Below are 21,564 nucleotides of genomic sequence, written 5' to 3'. Positions count from 1 at the left end.
AATATTCCCAGTCTTATAAATCTTTTTTTGCGGCCGTTTACCAGACCTCCTGCCCAGCAGATATTTATAGGAGAAATGGGGGAATATCCCTCCGAGTTCTTCCAAAAAAACAAACCCAAGCGTATTTTGCTGAGCTGCTAAAAGCGGCAGCGCTGACGTCAGAGGCACCTCCGGAGGCTGGCTCTGCCTCGCAAGGCTGTGGCGGACCCGGCTCGGGCCTTCGACACGAGGCCCATCTGTGGGCACATTTGGTTGCTACCAAATGCCGTTTGCACCATGGAGCAGACAATATGTGCACGGTTCTTAAATGAGATTTGTCATTCAATTGAATTTCACTCAGCTTTACCGAATGTGAAAGTTTAGCTTTCAGACTGCACCCAGCTGACTGAAGGGCTGTGTTTCGGTCTCAGTTTTTGTCTCAGTGTATGGGAACTGGGAGTTACTAGTTGGATTGTGGATCTTGGACAAAATGAACCTCATAGACAGACATGAGCCAAAGAAGTTTCCCTTGTTCTCCCTGAGGACGTCTCTGTAAGAGCTGGGAGGAGTGGATTCCTGTTCTCTGAGACTGTTGATGAACTAGAAACGCTTGGCTACCATCACATTCTGACAAGCCCGGTCACCGAAGGGCTGTGTGCAGACAGAGGGGCTGTAAACTAAACCATGTGTTATGTAAAGCGAACAGATCACCCTCAAATTTATCTGTCGCAAATTTACAAAGTTTAGACCTGGGGATGTACTGAACTTCTCAAAGCAGGACATCCGCAGGAATACTGAGTGATTCTTCTAACAATAAAATCTGGTGACTGCTTCACAAAGAAACAAATGGACAACTTGCGGCTTCTTGTCTAGCTAACTGAGCTTAACAAGCCCTCCCTTCGGTGGCCAGTTTGAGGGTCTTGAGGGTCCTGCAGGAGTATCCTCCCAAGTAGCCCACTCTGACCAGTGCCTTGAAACCCCACCAGTGCGATGGTTGACTTATCACACCTGGTTTGGTCTCTGGGTAACTTGTCTTGGCCTAGTCTGGCAGAGAAAATTCCTGGAAGGGTCGAACGACCCATCTCATTTTCTCTGCCTAAGAAAGCGCGCCTTAGTTATTGGTGCAAGAGGCACAAGGCGTGTGGTTGTCACCACTCATTGGGGAAACCTACACAGACACCTGGCATGCCTGTTGATCTGGTTCCTACTTCGTGAGATTCACTTTCAGCCACACGCTTGCAGAGAAAGACTGACCCTGTGTGGCTGCTTTGATTAATCACTTTAAAGTCTCTTGAGGTTTTGTAGAAAACCCTCTGCTGTCAATATTCAGAGAGAAAAAAACTGCTTTAAGGAACCATCTTAATAACTTATACCACAGGTTCTCAAACCCACTCTTTATTTGAATCACCTGAGAAGCCTCTTCTTCAAAATAGACTCTCAGGAAGTTCCCTGGTGGTGCGGCAGGTGCAGGATCCTTTGTTGTCACTGCCGTGGCACAGGTTCAATCCCTGGCCTGGGGAACTTCCACATGCCCTGGGTGTGGCCCCTAAAAACAGGCTCTCAGTTCCCATCAGAGATCTGAATCAGGATGTCCATGGGTGGGGCCTGTATTTTTCAGAGCTTCCCAAGTTTAGGAGACACTGATTCAAATCAAGAATAAGAAATCTCACCAAATTAGTACCTAGTGTCTGTTTTTATAATATCACGTTTAAAATAACATGGAGTGATAAGTCAGAAAGAGAAAGACACATACCATATGATACCACTTATATCTGGAATCTAATATATGGCACAAATGAACCTTTCCACAGAAAAGAAAATCATGGACATGGAGCATAGATCTGTGGTTGCCAAGGGGGAGGGGGAGGGAGTGGGAGGGATGGGGTGCTTGGGGTTAATAGATGCAGATTATTGCCTTTGGAATGGATTAGCAATGAGATCCTGCTGTGTAGCACTGGGAACTGTATCTAGTCACTTATGATGGAGCATGATAATGTGAGAAAAAAGAATGTATACATGTATGTGTAACTGGGTCACCTTGCTGTACAGTAGAAAACTGACAGAACACTGTAAACCAGCTATAATGGAAAAAATAAAAATCATTATATAGAAAATTTTTAAATATAAAATAACATGAATCCACATTCCTTGTAAACAATTCTCACAACACAGACACGGAGGAAATAAAAGTGAAAAGCTCCCTCTTCAACTCTTCATTATCAACTGACTTAATAGAGACACACTAAGGACATTAAAAAAAAAAAGACCTATTCTCATAGGCTGAAGGCAGACTTTACCTTGAAAAGAGATGAATATAAATACTGTAAAAAAAAAAAAAAACACATGAAAAATTTTTTACTTTTGACAGTTTCTCATACAGTTCCTTTTCTTTTTTTCCCTTTTAATGGTAAACAACATCAGATGGGGAAGGAAATATCCTACTTCTCTCAGCAGCCATCAGCTCTGGTGCTACCCGGCTCCAAGCAGGATTTCCCCACGGTGGACTGCGGAAGCCACTGGCCATAGTTTCCTGCAAGCTCCTCTCCCGGTTGACAAAAATCACCTCAAGAGGTGTGTGTAGGTGACAGTTCATTTATTAGTAGAGAGGGCTTTTCTTTTCCTTTTCTTTTTTTCTTAAGATTTTTGTTTCTACATCCTTCAAAAATACAGTTGGCTATAGCATGGTTTAATTTAAAAATGAGTCCCAGGAAAATGAACACCCTGCTGATTGCCCATGCAGCGCTCAGACTTTTAATACAAAGTCAACACTAACCTCTCAGAACAAAGATAGGGTCTATGGTCTAACTGACTGTTTAATCCCCGGGTGAGAGCTATGTACATTAAGAGCGTACAAAGCTTCCACCATAGGTATGTGTCTACAACCCAAGTTAAGTCTTGGAGAATCATTTCCTAGCGCTGACACAAAAATAGTTCTGGGAAGTGATAATTCCATTTTAAAAGCTGCTGGAGGACTGATGTATGTTTCAAAGATCAGTTCAAAGCCTCGGCCTCTGTAAGTAAACCTCAGGCAGAATAAAGCTTGAGCCACCGTAGCTTACTACACCCATGTGAGAACATGGTGTGGGGTTTCTGGAAATCGCTTTTATCCCTAAGCAAAGACAGAAAGCAAAGCCTATCCAACTGGCCACCTGGGCCAAGGGGAACAGGAACGTGAGGTGTTGTGCTGGTCTGAAGTAAGTTAAGATCCTTCCTTTCTGTTTTGCTCTTGTGTGTCACAGCCCACCACTGCGAAAAATGTAGGAAAAATTATTATTATTTCTTCTCCCAAAGTAGGAAGAGGAAAGTAAATACTTCAGGATTTTTTTTCCCGAGGGGACTAGAAAAAATATTGTATAATATTTTACAGATTCCCGAGCATGTCATACACTCAAAATTCATGCTTACATATCATGAGTCTATTATGCCAAGAATCACCTCAGATTTATCAAGACAAGGTCTGCGTCCTTAGGAAATCCCAACTGTGGGTGAGGCAGCTACACCAATGATAACCATGTGGAGAATCACAAAAAGAAATATTTACAAAGACCTATGAGAATTTTTGGTTAATGATTTTAGGAAGTAGCTGGAACACGTAACTACTTCCTTTTAGCCTGAACCGTTTCCTTGATCTTCTACAATCATTTGGCTTTTGAGGAAAATATGTTACCTATTTTTCTTACTTTTAGTAAAAATCAAAGATGGTTCAAAAACCCTGTAACATTTCATTCTTTTGCATAAGTTAAAGACAGTATAGTGTCAAAGTACAATTTTAAAAAAGTGAACGTGGCTCTCATAGAAATACACGATTAGGAGTTCCCATCGTAGCTCAGTAGTTAACGAACCCGACTAGCAACCATAAGAACGTGGGTTTGATCCTTGGCCTCCATCAGTGAGTTAAGGATCTGGCGTTGCCATGAGCTGTGGTGTGGGTCACAGATGCGGCTCAGATCCCGAGTTGCTGTGGCTGTGGCGAAGGCCGGCAGCTACAGCTCCAATTCGACCCCTAGCCTGGCAACCTCCATATGCCTTGGGTGCGGCCCTAAAAAGACAAAAAGACAAAAAAAAAAAAAAAAAAAAAGACAAACATACAGGATTAACACATTAAAAAATTACTCATTTCATTAATGAGGGAAGCCAATACGATGATAAAGTTGGTTCCAAGAATAAAGACCTGGGTATGTATAAGCATTAAAAAGAATGTTAGAATAAGATTACTAGGTTAGATATACACTTTCCTAATAGCCTAAGGGTAATAAACTGTAACTTTAAGGTTATCTGGTCTACCAGAGAGAAATTAATGTGTAACTTTATAGTGTCTGGGTTTTAATCAAATAGTAAACAGCACATTTAAACAAAGATACAGTCTCCTTCAGAATTAAGCCCTGCTTGTTAAACAATGCCACAGTATGACTTTGTCAGGACATGTAGGCTCCCACGCCAAACCCTAGCTCTTTTAAGTTTTAGATAATTTTTCCTAACGATGGTGAAATGGTTAAGATCAGGGACACTGGCTGGGTCCTTAGCTCTGGCTGCACTAGCTGGGTATACTAAGTATGCAGTCTTTAAAATGATGCATACACTATGTAACCTTTTGGGATTGGCTTTTTTCAGCAGCATAATTCTCTGGAGAGTCATCCAGGTTGTGATGTATACAGCTAGTCTAGTACACAAATAGTCCATCCTTTTTATGGATGAATAGTATTCCATGGCATGGATATTTCACAGTTTGTTTAGCCATTTATCCAGTGGAGGACATTTGGTTGTTTCTAGTTTTTCACTATTACAAATAAAGCTGCTATAAAAATTTAAAAAATAAAAATAAAATGAGAACTGGAGTTCTCACTGTGGCTCAGTGGTAAAGAACCTGACTATTATAGATGAGAACACAGGTTTGATCCCTGTCCTTGTTTAGGATCCAGCATTGCCATGAGCCGTGGTGTAGGTCAAAGACAAGGCTCGGATCCCGTGTTGCATAGGCCAGCATATTCTGCTTTGACCCCTAGCCTGGGAACTTCCATAAGCTATGGGTGCGGCCCTAAAAAAGACAAAAAAAAGAAGCACTGATGAAGAAAAAACTGACTAGTCTGGTAGTCTGGGAAGGCTTCACAGAGAAGGGAACACAAGAGCCACATCGTGAAATATGAATTGGCTTTTGAAGATAGAAGGGACAAGAGAAATTACATCAGAGTCCCTCAGGTCCTTCTCACCTAAGAACCTAATCATATTCAATTTTATTTTAGACTTTTTAGGTGTTACTTTTAATAAGTTTGGTTATGAGGTTCCCCTGCTAATTGCAAGTAGCTGCAAAAGACAGGTAACTATTATCAAAGGCAAAGAACAAAAAAGAAAGGGAGGAGAGAGAAATCTATGAAAAGAAGAGACAGACATTTAAAGAACCTTATCAGTGTAGACTCATGCTCCCAATGTGGGACAAATAACCTCAAGAATGACAAGTAATGTTTATAATGTTGACCTCTGGTATCGAGAAGTGGTTAAATTATTTTTAATATCATCTGAAAAGGCAAGGAAATATATATTTAAATATGATTTTTGGAGTTCCCATTGTGGCACAGAGGAAACGAATTCGACTAGGAACCATGAGGTTGCAGATTTGATCCCTGGCCTTGCTCAGTGGGTTAAGGATCCAGTGTTGCCGTGAGCTGTGGTATAGGTTGCAGACGCAGCTCAGATATGATGTGGCTGTGGCTCTGGTGTAGGCTGGTGGCTACAGCTCCGATTGGACCCCTAGCCTGGGAACCTCCATATGCTGCAGGTGTGGCCCTAAAAAGACAAAAGACAAATAAATAAATAAATATGATTTTCATCACAATGATTAAAATAATTTTAGTGATCAAGGGGATAAATTACATATTCCTTGGTTGTTCTGAAAACAATACGTTACTATATTTAGTTTGCAGGGTGCTCTTTATTCTTCTTTGGGCCAAAATAATTTCAATAGGGACAGAAAAATGTAACATAAATCAACAGAGAAAACTATGGCCTCTGAACACCAATTTTGCTTTATAGACAGCTCTTGGTCCAAGGCAAAAAGGAGTTCAGTAAGAAGTGTGTTACACTTTTATGACAATTAAACTTTCAGACATTTAGAGCCTTGAATCAGAAAAAGCATACCCTTAACCACACTGACATCTCAAGTATCTCACATGAGCAAGATACCAGGACTTTTCACTGTTTATTAAAAATGGCCATCGCCTAAGCTACAATCAGAGAAACAAACATTTATGTGCCAGTAATGCTATCTATCAGTACTGAACTGAGGGGTTTTCCCCCTTTAAAAAAAAATTACAGGTTATGATATAACTTAAAATCAAACTGTTAAACAGAAGTGTTTTGTTTTGTTTTGTTTTTTGTCTTTTCTAGAGCTGCACCTGAGGCATGTGGAGGTTCCCAGGCTAGAGGTCTAATCAGACCTGTAGCCACCGGCCTACACCACAGCCACAGCAACTCGGGATCCAAGCTGCGTCTTTGACCTACACCACAGCTCAGGGCAACACCAGATCCTTAACCCACTGAGCGAGGCCAGGGATTGAACTCGCAACCTCATGGTTCCTAGTTGGATTCATTAACCACTGAGCCTCAACAGCAACTCCAGAAGTGGTTTTTTTTTCATCCATATTTAAAAATTCTAGTGGAAAGCAAAGACATCTTCACCAGTTACTGTCATCTAAGTCTCCCATGATCAAACCACCAAAGCAAAAGAGAAATAATGATGGTAAAATAAAATTGCAATTAAAACCCATAAAGTAATCCCATAACACAAAACTACAAAATAAAATCCATAACTAGATTCCTTTTTAAGTATAACATGGAAAAGATTCTTTTAAGGCTATATATCTTTTCTACCATTTTAATTTTTTTCTTAAAAAAGAAAACCAGGAATAGGAATGGCTAAACTCCTACTGGGTTAATTCACTTGTCCAAAGATTAGCATTCTGATAATATGTTGTACCAAAATCTAAATTAATAAATGCTTAATGGACACTTAAATTAGCCATGGACTGTGAATACTTTAAGGCAGTTAATCAAATTCCTTATTCACCTGACATAGCAAATTCTTATACCTTGAAATATTTTGTGCACATTTTTTTTAATGGTTGCAACCACAGCTCATAGACATTCCCAGACCAGGTATTGAAGTGAGCTGGAGCTGCGACCTACACCACAGCTGCAGCAACACAGATCCTTTAAACCACTGCACCGGACCAGGGATTGACCCTGCATCTCGGCATCTCCAAAGCCAAAATATGTAATTTAGAGAAAATACAAAATACAACGGGGAAAGCATTTGTAATCTAAATACTCAGAATCAGGAACTCAAGTGCCTACCTATAAATCAGTTTTTAAAAGTTAAATAGAAATGTATTAACACTTTAAGCAAAGTTTTATCATCTTTGAAATGTAGTAATCATGCATACACATGAGCATAGAAATTTCTCTATCATCTATATAACCAAAAAGAGACTAGTAACCTTTTGATAAATAGCTGATAATAGTGTAAAATCTGACAAATTTGGGCATTCTCAGCAGAAGTACCTGGCTGGGTAAGCATAAATTCAGTGCTCTTTGTGGCAAAAAAGGATTATATTTTGCGGTGGTTTTGATATGGTTGATATAAACAAACAGAGCTTTATATTAAAATGATTCTTAGTATATACAAAAATTATTTGGTTTTAAACTGATGAAACCTACTACGTGATTTTGAAAATGTATTATATTTGAAATGAATATGTATGGTCTTCATGTATAAACTGTTTCCACTAAAGAGTGTCACTTTAATCATTTAAAATGTTGAAAAAAACTAGATTGCATCCAGTGAATATTCAAAAACTTTATAATAAAAATTAATATTTGCGCTAAGTGTTATAATTTTATTAAGGGGAAGTCATTTGTGACCTCTTCCTTTTTAAAAACAGCTACGCAGTGTTGTTCAACCCATTAAAACCAAATGGTTTCCTTGAAATACTTACCTGGAAATGTCATCTTCTAAATACAACACTGTCAGAGAATTAGAGAATTTCAGAGCTAGAAGAATCTTTAGTGTATGCCCAGTGTCAGGGATCCCAAACTTTAGTTTGCAATCATAAGTTCCTGTAATTCTTCTTTTTTTTTTTTTCCCTCTTTTTAGGGCCGCACCCGCAGCAAATGGAACTTCCCAGGCTAGGGGCTGAATCAGAGCTGTAGGTGCCAGCCACAGCCACAGCCACAGCCGCAGCAATGCAGGATCTGAGCTGTGTCTATGACCTACAACACAGCTCATGGCAATGCCGGATCCTCAACCCAATGAGCGAGGCCAGGGATCAACCCAAATCCTTATGCATGCTAGTCGGGTTTGTCACCGCTGAGCCACAATGGGAACGCCCCCTGTAGTACTTATTAAGGTGCAGATGGCTGGATGCATCTGTACCCATCTGGCTCGGCAGGCCCTGGCGGAGGGTCGGGGGGTGGTGCTGGAAATAACCAGTGTAGCCCCATCCCACCTAAAGGTGACTCCCACGTAGACTTCTACAGATCATGGAGAGGAACAGCACCAGGAAGGTCCACCCACCCTGCACCCCAAATCATGAATCCTCCTACTGTATGGACATCCCACTGAGGCCATTTCTGCCTCAAACTACTCCCTCTCCAACTCCTTCAAGGAATCTGCCCCCCGGGGCGGGGGGCGGGGGGCAGCCGATTACACACTGAATGGAAGCTTCTAGTAGAAATCTATACTTTCAATTCATAAAGTCATTCAGCATATGCTTACACAAATACACCAAAGTAAAGACACACTGAAGATTTAAATGTATGAAGAACTGACCTGTTTCTTCTGGTATTTGTTTATCAGATTCAAAAACAAGGCATAACATCTGGAATAGTTGGCCAAGGCTACACAGCAGTCATGGTAAGTAGTAAGTTTGCTGCAGAAATGTCAAATGGAAAAATAAAAATAAACTTTGTTTTTCAGTAAAGTTCAAATACACCTAGGTCACCTTAAATGCAGACCTTCAAAGCATTGTTCTGTGCATGAAAAGGAGTCTAGAAAGATGCTACATAACAGGCCAGAGAAGCCTCAGGGAGGCTTGCTGTCTGCCTAGACACTGGGGACACAAGGTGGGAGTAGGGAAACTGTTTCTTTTAAAGTTCTTTGAAAAAGAGAAACCCAAAGCCTCTAACACATATATAAGGTGTGAATTTACACTGACCCTGTGGTTAAACAAAAAGCTTAGAAATTCACATAAAATCAGTCAATCTCCTGGGACTCCAGCAAAAGCAAACATTAAGCTGCTTGAATACATTAGGCTGTTAGTCATATATTAATATCAGGCAAAACAGCTCTTAAGGAAAAAAGCCTTGAAAAAAAAAGTTCCAAATTTTCAAGAGTAAGCAAGCAAACAAACAAAAATCCACACGGTGGTAACTGACAAACCCACATAAATTGGGAGATGCTCATAAATCTCTCATTAAGTGATAGGTTAATAGGTAAAATACCACCGATATTTTAAAAACTTGATCACATGCCAGGCTGTTCGGTCTCAGTAAATTTTTAGAGAACTGGTGTCTCAGATCACATTCTCTGGGCAAAGGACAATTAAATTAGAAATCAATGAAAAATACACTGTTTAAAAAACAGACTCATGGAAATATGGAAACATATAACTTAGGGGTCAAAGAAAAAAGACATCTGAATAATAACAAAAATACGACAAATCAAAATATGTGAGGCACAGCTGTAGCAGTAGAGGAAACTTCATAATCTTAGGAAGACTGAAAAGAAAGGAACTGAATTTCTAACCAAAACAGAGGAAAAATGCAATATATCCAAAAAGAAGACAGGGATTACTAAGGATAAGAACAGACGGAATAAAACAGAAAATAAACTTACAATAGAATCTGTTGGTTCTTTACAAAAACTAATAAATTGGCAAACCTTTGGCCAGACTGATCAAGAGAAAAAGAGAAACACCATAAACAATCAAAATAAGGAATGCAAGTCAGTATCAAAATGAAGAGGCAGCATAACATAGTGGTTAAATACATGAATTCTAGAGCCAGACTACCTGGTGTGACTCATGGCTGTATGACCTTGTCAAAACTACCAACCCTCTCTAAGCCTCAGTCTCCTTCTACGTACAGTGAAGATAATAATAACAGTACCTACCTTCTCAAATTGTTATAAGGAGTAAGTGTTACTGTATGCATATTTTTTAAACAAATGATATAAACAAAGGGGGCATAATTACAGATGCAACAGAGATTAAAAGGATAACAGACAATTTGGAATGACTTTAGATAGTTTGCAAACTTAAAGAAGTAGGCAAATTCCTATAAAAATATAACTTTTAGGGACTGACCCAAGTAGAAATAGGAAATATGACTAGACATGTAACCAGAAAACAAAGTGAATCAGTAGTCAGTGGTATTTGCTCATGCACACACCCACACATGCGCACAGACACACGCACACATGCACGCATGCGTGCACACACACACCAGGATAAAACTGCTTTTCAAGCAAGTTCTACAGCCTGTTCAAGACATAGATAAGTTTAATTTTCAGAAATTCTTCTAGAAAAGAGAAAATGTTGGAATATATCCCACCTCATTTTCTGAGCTGGTAAAAACTTGACACTAAAACTAGACAAGGACAATATGAGAAAGGAAACAAAGAGGTCAGTCTAATGCATGACCATAGGTGAAAAATCCTAAACAGGAGTTCCTGTTGTGGCGCAGCGGAAACAAATCTGACTAGGAACCATGAAGTTGCGGGTTCGATCCCTGGCCTCGTTCAGTGGGTTAAGGATCTGGCGTTGCCTTGAACTGTGGTGTGGGTCGCAGATGTGACTTGGATCCTGTGTTGCTGTGGCTCTGGCGTAGGCCGGCAGCTACAGCTCTGATTAGATCCCTAGCCTGGGAACTTCCATATGCTGCGGGTGTGGCCCTAAAATGACAAAAAAAGACAATAAATAAATAAATAAATAAAAATAAGAGAAAAATCCTAAACAAAATATTAGTTAAGCAAACCTAGCAAGGTATAGTGGTTTAACATGAGAAAATCTGTTAATGTAATCTATATTAATGAATTAAAGAAAATCCACATTATCAAAATACATTTGGGACAAGCATTCAAGGAAATTTAAAATCCATTAATGGGAGAAAATTGTTCCTTAACTGTTAAAAGGTATCTATAAAAACCTAGAGCAAGAATTAATTTCAACTAGTAAAATCACAAAAATATTTCCTTTAAAGTCAGAAGAAAGTCAGCCAGTCCAATAGTCTCACAGCTTTATACTAACCATCTTAAGAAATGCATCTAAGAAGGTGAGGACAGGGACAAAGAGTTGCAATAATGAGAAGGAAATACAAAATTTCCTTCTTTGTACATAATTTTCACAGAAAATCCAAGTGAATCTGCAGACTATTTCTTAGACCTAGTGTATACAACATGCCCTGGGAGTTCCCGATGTGGCACAGTGAATTAAGAATGACTGCATCGAGAGTTCTCGTAGTGGCGCAGTGGTTAACGAATCCAACTAGGAACCATGAGGTTGCGGGTTCGGTCCCTGCCCTTGCTCAGTGGGTTAACGATCCGGCGTTGCCATGAGCTGCGGTGTAGGTTGCAGATGTGGCTCGGATCCCCGCATTGCTGTGGCTCTGGCGTAGGCTGGTGGCTACAGCTCCGATTGGACCCCTAGCCTGGGAACCTCCATATGCCGCGGAAGTGGCCCAAGAAATAGCAAAAAGACAAAAAAAAAAAAAAAAAAAAAAAAAGAATCTGACTGCATCGGCTTGAGTTGCTACAGAGGCATGGGTTCCACCCGAGACTGGAACAATAGGTTAAAGGATCCCAGTGTCGCTCCAGCTGTGGTGTAGGTTACAGTTGCAACGGATTCAGTCTCCAGTCTGGGAACTTCCACTTGCCACAGGTACAGCCATTACAAACAAAGATGTCCTAAATACAAGATTAATAAGCAAACATCAATACTATTCATATATACTAGCAACACTACTTAGAATTTTTTTTTTTTAAAGACTGCAATCCTAATTGCCCCAAAAGCCATGAAGGCATACGTCTAACAAAAGAGGTATAAAATCTTCTTTTGGAGGAAATCATAAACTTTTATTAAGCTTAAACATCACAAATATTTATGGGTTGAAGATTTGATATCATAAAGACGTCAGTTCTCCCCACCTGCATCCTAGTTACTCTATGTATTCACTTTAGTTTCATGAAAAAAATCCAAAATTCCTAACATGAACTTTAGCTGAGTCTCCAATTCATGGGGAAGAGAAAACAAGAATTTGGATTTTGAGAAAAGAAGTGAAGGACTCATCTTACAGCAAGATTTAAATCCATAATAGTAAAAACAGTGTGGTACTAGTCTAAGGATAGACCAGAAAGAATGCCCAGAAACAGACCTGCAAGCATGTGGAATCTCATGTTGGAACGACCAGGCATTCAAAAGTGGTTAAAAAAAAAAGATGGCATACTCAATAAAATGTGCTGGGAAAACTGTCTATTCAGGTGGAGAAAAAAGTTAAACTACATGCCACTGTACACACAAAGTCTTTATGAATTTACAGTGCTTCAAAATGGGAGCAGCTAAGTGCCCAGAATTAAGTACACAGATAGGAAAGTGCAGTGCTAAGAGATCAAAGCTGGGCTCATACCCTCATCCTGGGGTCAATTACCAAATCAGTCTTTTGGACATTTTGTATTTCATTAAAAAACTACAACATTACAGTTCAAGAAAGGCCCAGGTCTCTTGAGAAGGATCATTATGTAAAAACTGGCAGAGAGCAGTGAGGGAAGAAATATAAATGCATAATTTAAAGACAGTTCTGAAATTTAGTCACATCTTGCTTTGAGGCAATCTGGATTCAGATCGTCGTTTCTGGAGGAGAGTAAGTATAAACATGACTAGTGAATGTGTGAGCCAAAGTTCAGCCAAACAACTGAACTAAAACAACTTTCGATCGCAAATTAAGTCAGCTCAGACTTTCTAAGCAATGGCCTCATTTTTGAGTTAAAACCCATAAGCATCGTTTCCAAGTGTACCAGAGAGCTTGCCATGGTTTGCCAGATAGCTCTTGATCACCCATAAGCTGAGAGGAAGTTTTGTTTGTTTTGTAAAAACACTAGGACAACTCATAACTTTAGTTACAGTAACATACAATCAGTGTGTTTAGAATCACATTCGAAATGCGTAAGAAATGGAGTCATTAGTCTAAATCATTTATTTTAAGCTTGGGCCACTAGATTGAGCTTTTCTTCTAGGTGACATAAAGGGCAAAAACAGGATTCCTCGCCAGTCACATACACAAATATTAAAGATGACCCCCAAATCTAAGCATTAGCATTTTTGTAAGGCTACTTTGTTTTCCTTTACCTACCTGAATATCCTGGCAATATTGGTGCAGACATCCTTGTCACCCATATACTGTCCCATCACTGTGCAGAGCTGGGGAAGGGCACTGATGCTTAAAAACTTACTTCTTGCTAGTGGTGAATCAACCAAGTTTCTCAGTGTAGCAGTTACCTGGGCAAAAAGCATGTTAGTACCTTTTTTTTTTTTTTTTTACTTAAAAATACAGCAACACAAGTCAGCACAGCACAATTCATACCATAAGTTTCATGACATCAGCAGCTAATGCAAAGCCCCATTATGCAGCTCCCGTCTCCCATCACGGGCTAGACTAAGTAGCATAAAACAAAAACCAAGAAATGAATACAAAGAAAGACTACTTTGGTTCAAAAGTAATGAAAGAAATATCCGTGTTAAGAAGCAATTACTATACCAAAACCCCAGGGTTAAACAAATCATTATCTGGGCTTAGTAGCAGTTATAAGATCAGCAACTGACCCTGTGACATGCCACATCAAGTTCCACAGATTCGAAACTTCTTGTTCCCTATTCTTATAAATACCATCAACTAACAATGCTATAGCCAAAGAATACTTAAGACCATTAATCTCATTTTCTTCCAAGAGGCTAGGGTTGATGTCTTACATATTCGTCTTATTTTGTAAAGAATGATCAAGAAAGCTATGTGCTTTGACCCTCATTTAAAAGTGGAGAAGAGAACAATTTACTAAATCCATAAAATGAAAGTTGCTGTTATCTAGTAATTTTAAATATGCAGAGTGATCCTTCCTGGCGGGACAGCAGAAGCTGGCTACTGGTTAAGAGAGTCAGCTTGGGAGCTGAATGGCCTGGTCAAATCCCAGCCCCCACTCACGAGCATAGGTTAGTCAGTCAGTGAACCTCTCAGAGAACATTGTTCTCATCATTTTAAGTGGGGGTGGTGATAACTGCCCTGGAGTGGTTGGGGTTCAATGAAATGGGATGTGTGAATGGAAATGCAGAAGAGAGATGACTGGCCTTAGAGTTAGATGATGGAGTCTCGGGTCATACAATCTCTTCCTAGTTGTGTGACTAAGGCACTCACTCACTCTTCAACTTCCCTGTTTCCTCATCTGTGAAAAGGGGGTTACACTCCCTGCTCACCAGAGCTGTGTATATCAGGTGGAAAAAAATGTAACAATGTTTTTGCACACCGTACAGCACTGTGTAAATATAAGGCATTGGTATAGTCACAAACTTTAAAAACAATTATTATGATGACATGTATCTTTGATTAATTTTCCTTTGTAACAACTGCTACAAAAAGATTTTGTTAAAATATAACCGACTGCCTTGAAAGCAGAGAAAATAAAACTACTCTCTCAAGTAAATCGGTGGGGGTTTTCTGCAGTCAATTCAGCAACTCGGGAAATTCTCCCCTGAAAGTTTCAGTATCTGGAGTTCCCGTCATGGCTCAGTGGAAATGAATCTGACTAGTATCCATGAGGATGCAGGTTCGATCCCTAGCCTCGCTCAGTGGGTTAAGGATCTGGCATTGCCGTAACTTTGGTGTAGGACACAGACACGGCTCAGATCCCACATTACTATGGCTGTGGCGTAGGCCAGAGGCTACAGCTCCAATTCAACCCCCAGTCTGGGAACCACCATATGCCATGGGTGCGGCCCTAAAAAGACTAAAAAAGAAAGAAGGAAAGGAAGGAGGGAGGGAGGGAGGGAAGGAAGGAAGGAAGGAAGGAAGGAAGGAAGGAGAGAGAGAGAGAAAGAAAGGAAAGAAAGAAAGAAAGGAAGAAAGAAAGAAAGAAAGAAAGAAAGAAAGAAAGAAAGAGAGAAAGAAAGAAAGAGAGAAAGACTGATTGATTCAGTATCCAAAACATTGGAGGGGAAACAAACAATTTGAGCATTCCACTTGACCATGGATCTGCAATGTTGTCACCAAAGCTAAGGAATAGGTCTTCTGTGAAGGTTAATAAACCATTCTAGGCATTCCAGGCCATCACCGCCATAAAATGGAAAATTCTCATCATTTGACCCTGGCTCTACCTGTTCTCCTTCTTCAGAGACAGCCCAGGCACTGGAGCACTGCTGGTTTATGTCAATCCAAAGGATGACTCACAAGCTTCCCTACTCCAACACCAAAGAGCACAGATCCCATGAATCCTGGCCTGAACCAGACAGAGACCTTGGGATACCATGGAACACACACTCCACCCACTGTACATGCAAACACTTCCCTTCCCTGGTCCCCGAGGCTTCACAGATTGGGCATCTCAATCTGTTGTCATCTTCTTCTCCCCACACGTGACCTTTGGCAGGGGGTGCTGTCAGCAGGAGGGGCCAGATATTTCTTAGGAGCTTTTATTTTCTTGTTTCAAACTCAGTTTTTTTTTCTCCCTTTCAACATTTCCCCTCACCTCATTAGAAAAAGTTATGACAGCTCAAGATTCTTTTGTCCCCAATATATAACTTTTATAAATGGCCCAAATGAAGAATGGAAGCACTCATTTCTATGTGATGCATCCCCTGATTTATAATCCATCTCTCCTTGTTGCCTATATCACATCATATGGAGGACATGTAGCTGAGTGAGATACCTTTATGTTTCCCAGTCTGTCAGGTGTGATGCTGGTTAAAAAACATACATGAAACAGGAGTTCCCGTCGTGGCGCAGTGGTTAACGAATCCGACTAGGAACCATGAGGTTGTGGGTTCGGTCCCTGCCCTTGCTCAGTGGGTTAACGATCCGGCGTTGCCGTGAGCTGTGGTGTAGGTTGCAGACGCGGCTCGGATCCCGCGTTGCTGTGGCTCTGGCGTAGGCCGGTGGCTACAGCTCCGATTCAACCCCTAGCCTGGGAACCTCCATATGCCGCGGGAGCGGCCCAAGAAATAGCAACAACAACAACAACAAAAGACAAAAAGACAAAACAAAAAACAAAAAACAAAAAAACAAACAAAAAAAACCATACATGAAACATACACCATGCACTAGAAACTGGCATAGTGATGCCCCAGCCATTAACCCAGCTGCTGAAGTCCCCCAACTCGGAGACTTCCAGAATCCTGCCTTTCTGCTTACTGTCACCCTAAGCCCTACTGACTTTTTGTCCAATGCTTCTAGGATGTGATGCAGCTTTCTGACCTTGGTTTACAAGGCCCAGTAGGCTACTCTCACGAACCCCCTCAAACTTCATCTCATACCACCATCACCCCCAACACACGAACTACTTTATGGCAGGTTACTTAATGTTATGTTTTATTGTCTGTCTATTCCTCTATACTAGAAGCTTCAGTGAGCATGTACACTCTGTCTTTTCACCATCGTGTTTGCCCAGGCCCAAATTCAATCCCAGGCACACAGTGGGTCCTCAATGAACATTTGTGGATAGAATGGATGAAACAACCTACACCAGAAACAACAGTATAAACAGTATAAATCATCAGAAAACCATAGATGAATCAGACAGTTTCTCTGAGGTAGACGATTTAAAAGGAGCAAAGGAGGAGTTCCTGTAGTGGCTCAGGGGGTTAAGTGAGGATGTGAGTTTGATTCTTGGCCTCATTCAATAGGTCAAGGATCCTGCATTGCTGTGAGCTGTGGTGTAGGTCATGGACGAGGCTCGGTCCTACATTGCTGTGGTGTAGGCTGGCAGCTGCATGTCCGATTCGACCCCTAGCCAGGGAACTTCCATATGCCATGGGTGAGGCCCTAAAAACCGGGGGCGGGGGGGGGGCAGAGGAATAAAAAAAATAATGAATGAAAGAAAAATGGACCTCCCAGAGGGGGCCTGACCCCTGTGTATTCCCTACTCATCTCATTCATGACAGCAGCTCCTTCCCAGCCTCCTAACTCCCCTCCCCACTTCCTTTCAACACCTGACTGGTCACCTGTTTTACCTCTTTTTCCTATCACTATGGTTGCTGGTTCTGTTTAATCCCACTTCATCTCTTTTCCAAACTCTACAGCCCCCTGAACAGGCTCCTTCTGCATGCCTTCCCCTGTTGGGCTCGCCTCTCCAGGAGTCTCCCTGTTGCTAGAGGGAGCATCTAGAAACCCAGCCTTCCCTGTTCAAAGACTTCCTCTGACTCCCAGTGGCCTACTGGACAACCTCCATATCCTAAAGGCTCCTCACTCTTCAAAGCGAGGTTCAGCCTTCCAGCCTCATTTCCCTCCCTCCCTCCCTCTCCCCACCACGTAGGCCACCTTTCAGACCCTGCACCACACACAACCTCCTCGTCCATCCTTTCTCAATTCCAAGCCTTTGGCCAGACACTGCCTCTGCCCAGAATGTCTTCCTCCACCCCTTCTTCCCCCTGGTCATCTCTGCTCAGGCTTCCAGACCCAGCTCAGGCTCAGGTCTCCTCTGGGAAGAACTTTCAGCAGTTGACTGCTTCCGCTTGCAAGTTAACGGACCTCCCCGTTCATTCCTGTTCTGCAGTTCTGCACCCCTGGCACCTCCAAAGCCCCTGATCTAGGCACCCTCTCTCCCACTGTGAGCTCCTCTGCTGTACAAACCATTTCTTTTTTTTCTTTCTTTCTTTCTTTTTTTTTTTTTTTTGTCTTTTGTCTTTATAGGGTCGCACCCACGGCATATGGAGGTTCCCAGGCTAGGGGATCTAATCGGAGCTACAGCTGCCGGCCTACACCCCAGCCATAGCAACATGGGATAGGAGCTGCACCCGCGACCTACACCACAGCTCACGGCAATGCCAGATCCTTAACCCACTGAGTGAGGCCAGGGATAGAACCCACAACCTCATGGTTCCTAGTCGGATTCGTTTCCATTGCACCACGATGGACACTCCTGTACAAACCATTACTTATGCCTCCTTCTACCCAGAGGCCAAGAAATATGCCCATAAAATGCTGGCTGGATGATACACAGAAGGAGAAGGGAAGGATGAGGGGATGAGGAGGAGAGAGAAAGAAAAGAGAAGGAGGAAGGAGATGAAGGGACAAGGGAGATGGGAGCCGGCAAAGGAGGCTTTTCCCCTTTAAGACGCCACTGGCAGCAAAGTGCCGGGCGGGATTAGCAGGCTTAGCAGGCCGGGTGGTAAACCAGAGCTCAAAGACCCAGGGAGGGGACCAGGAGGAGGTCACCAGGCAGATGCAGCCTGGAAGGGCCCCCATTCTGAGAGGCCGGCTGTGAGCCAACAATCTCACTGCGGGAGAGGCTGGGGCTGAACACTGAGCACAGACAAGTGGCTTTTTCCCGGAAAAATGTAAAGAGATCAGTGGGAGGAGAGCCTAGCTAAATACTGTGGTAACAGTAAGGGCAAATTCCAAGTCAACCCACTTAACTCTCAACCGTGCTCCAACCTTTCACAGAGATGTATTTGCGGAAATTGTTAATGAGCTGTGTGCTCTGCAGCTGAGCCTTTGTTTTCCACCCCCTAGGAGAGCCCACCCACTGGGCCTGCCCCCAAAGCTGGAGTTCAACAGAGTCCCAGCTTCAGGCTTGGAGAAGTGTATCCCTTGCTTTCTTAACTTTCTGTCCTTGTTTATATGCTTCCTAACTCCACTGAGTTACCTACTTTTCTATTTTATCATAAAGTAACTTTTTAAGCTACCTCAAATACTTCATGACAAAAAAAGAAGCAAAAGTTAGATGCATACATAGAGGCTTATTTAGCTTCTATAGGACTTATTGGAACAATTCCTGGCCTTTTAACTGTCGTCTCACCAAGAAATAGCAAACTGAAAAACAAGTTTCAATTCTTCTTTTTCCATCTCTTAATGTACAACCCCTGGGGACAGACAGACTGAGTCAGAAGGCAACCAGCGGGAAGGAGAAAAAGGAGAAGAACATGGAATCAGTAATCCACAAAAAGGATTGACAAAAATCTAAGTGTATACAACTCCACAGCAAAAAAACCCAACAACCCCATTGAAAAATAGGCAGAAGACCTGAATAGACATTTGTCTAAAGAAGACATACAGATGGCCAACAGGCACATGAAAAAATGCTCAACATCACTAATTATTAGAGAAAGGGAAATCAAAACTACAAGGAGGGACCATTGCACACTAGTCAGAATGGCCATCATTAATAAGTCAACAAATTAAAAGTGCTGGAGAGGGTGTGGAAAAAAAGGACCCTCCTACACCGTTGGTGGGAATATAAATTGGTACAACCACTATGGAAAACATATGGAGGTACCTTAGAAAACTAAATATAGAACCACCATATGACCCAGCAACCTCACTCTTGGGCATATATCCAGACAAAACCTTAATTGAAAAAGATACATGCACCCCTATGTTCACTGCAGCACTATGCACATAGCCAAGACATGGAAACAACCAATTGTCCATCAACAGATGAATGGATTAAAAAGATGTGGTACACAATGGAATACTACTCAGTCATAAAAAAGAACAAAATAATGCCATTTGCAGCAACATGGCTGGAACTAAAGACTCTCATACTAAGTGAAATAAGTCAGAAAAAGGAAGACAAATACCATATGACATCACTTATATCTGGAATCTAATATATAGCACAAATGAACCTTTCTACAGAAATGAAACAAACTCATGGACTTGGAGGACAGACTTGTGGTTGCCAAGGGGGAGGGGGAGGGAGTGAGATGGACTGGGAGTTTGGGGTTAGTAGATGCAAACTACTGCATTTGGTGTGGATAAGCTATGACATCCTGCTGTGTAGCACTGGGAACTATATCTAGTCACTTATGATGTAACATGATGGAGGATAATGTGAGAAAAAGAATGGGTCACTTTGCTGTACAGCAGAAATTGACAGAACATTGTAAATCAACCATAACAGAAAAAATTAAAATCTTAAAAAAAATCTAAGTGTCTTCTGGGACAAATGGAGGACCTAAATTTTTGGTATTTATCAGAAAGAAACACTGTGGTGTGATTCTGGTCCCTAGTCTACTGCTGGAAAATGATTGAGCTGCATTCTGCAACTCTCTGGTGCTCACTTTTCCAGGCAGCTTTTTCTCTCCGTCTTTTCCCCAATTCCTTGATCAGAAGTTTGGGCCCCATCCCCAGTCAATCAGCATCTCCAGGTGAAATGCCTGGTGAGTTGGAGAAAGCTGTCGTATTTCATATCAAATTAGTTGGGCCTCAAAGGTCTCACCATGTAGTCAACACTGGGTGATCCATTTTAAAGGGAAAAATTATATTCAGAAGTAATTAGATAATTTATAAAGGTTCAAACAGCATTTCAGTAAGGCAAAATTAGAACTCAAAAGATTTAGTATCTTTTAAAAAATTGATTTCAGGTATTTCGTTATCAATTTCAAATTATGTTTCTGATTATTCATTAACTGAAAAACACATGAAATCTTTGCCTTAAAAATATGAGCCTCCCCCTGATTTGGATCACTGAGCTTAAGAATGACAACACAGGCCCCGAAACTTCGGCCCATCCCCAGCTTTCTGGACTGCGTGGGGGTGCATACACGGTGGGTAGGGTTGGTCAGTCCACCTGAGCCTCCAGATAGTGCTCATTTCCTCAGTGGATGCCCTTCTCTCTTCGCTTTGCACCCTCCCTCCAACAGAGTCCTCAGTCTCCAGGGAGCTCACCAGATTCTGCGCTAGGAGACATTCAGCCATTGGAGCTGCCCCAGATCAGAGGGGCTTGGAGCTCCCAGGCCACCACAGGATTCCTGGTTAGGTACATTAGAAATTTTTGGCTAGCCTGGGAACTTGACCATCAGTCAAGGCCTTGTTCCTGGGAGAAACACTTCCCTAATCAAATAAACAAACAAAAAACATCTTTCAAAGACCTGGAACATAATGGAACTGAAAACGGCACCGGTGGGGTTCCCATCGTGGTTCAGCAAAAACGAATCTGACTAGTATCCATGAGGATGCAGGTTCCATCCCCAGCATCTCTCAGCAGTGGGTTAAGGATCCAGCGTTGCCAAGAACTGTGGTGTAGGTTGTAGATGTATCTAGGATCCTGCATTGCTGTGGTGTAGGCCGGCAACTACAGCTCCAATTCGACCCCTAGCCTGGGAACCTCCATATGCCACGGGTGCAGCCCTAAAAAGACAAAAAAAGAAAAAAAAATGTACCATTAACAGTCTGCAAGTATTTATGTTTCCTCTACCAAAATTAACATCAAGATTTAGAGTTCCCGTCATGGCACAGTGGTTAACGAATCCAACTAGGAACAATGAGGTTGTGGGTTCAATCCCTGGCCCTGCTCAGTGGGTTAAGGATCTGGCGCTGCCGTGAGCTGTGGTGTAG

At 41.7% G+C, this 21,564-nt stretch overlaps 1 protein-coding gene across 22 annotated transcripts in view; it reads right to left on the bottom strand.

The window, feature by feature from the left end:
- Positions 1-21,564, bottom strand: part of ARMC2 (armadillo repeat containing 2) — a 156,930-nt gene that overhangs the window by 68,772 nt on the left and 66,594 nt on the right. For 16 of the 22 annotated variants that reach the window (XR_014806695.1, XR_014806696.1, XR_014806713.1 and 13 more), the window contains 2 exons: positions 13,375-13,520; positions 8,801-8,900 (listed from right to left, as the gene is read on the bottom strand). Coding sequence is in view for 11 of the 22 variants with exons in the window: in XM_084962049.1 (XP_084818175.1) it covers positions 8,801-8,900; positions 13,375-13,520 (246 nt within the window). In the remaining 11 variants the exon portion in view is untranslated. The remainder of the gene's footprint in view (positions 1-8,800; positions 8,901-13,374; positions 13,521-21,564) is intronic. The other 6 variants (XR_014806726.1, XR_014806729.1, XR_014806723.1 and 3 more) reach the window with 1 other exon arrangement.

The sequence above is a fragment of the Sus scrofa genome, chromosome 1 (assembly GCF_054392235.1).
Source record: "Sus scrofa isolate SSC_HxYL_T2T_F1_AM1 chromosome 1, Sscrofa_HxYL_maternal_Yorkshire_Landrace_v2.0, whole genome shotgun sequence".
NCBI classification, from domain to species: domain Eukaryota; kingdom Metazoa; phylum Chordata; class Mammalia; order Artiodactyla; family Suidae; genus Sus; species Sus scrofa.
The sequence above is the reverse complement of the archived record's forward strand: the minus strand, read 5'-3'. Positions and strand labels throughout refer to the sequence as shown.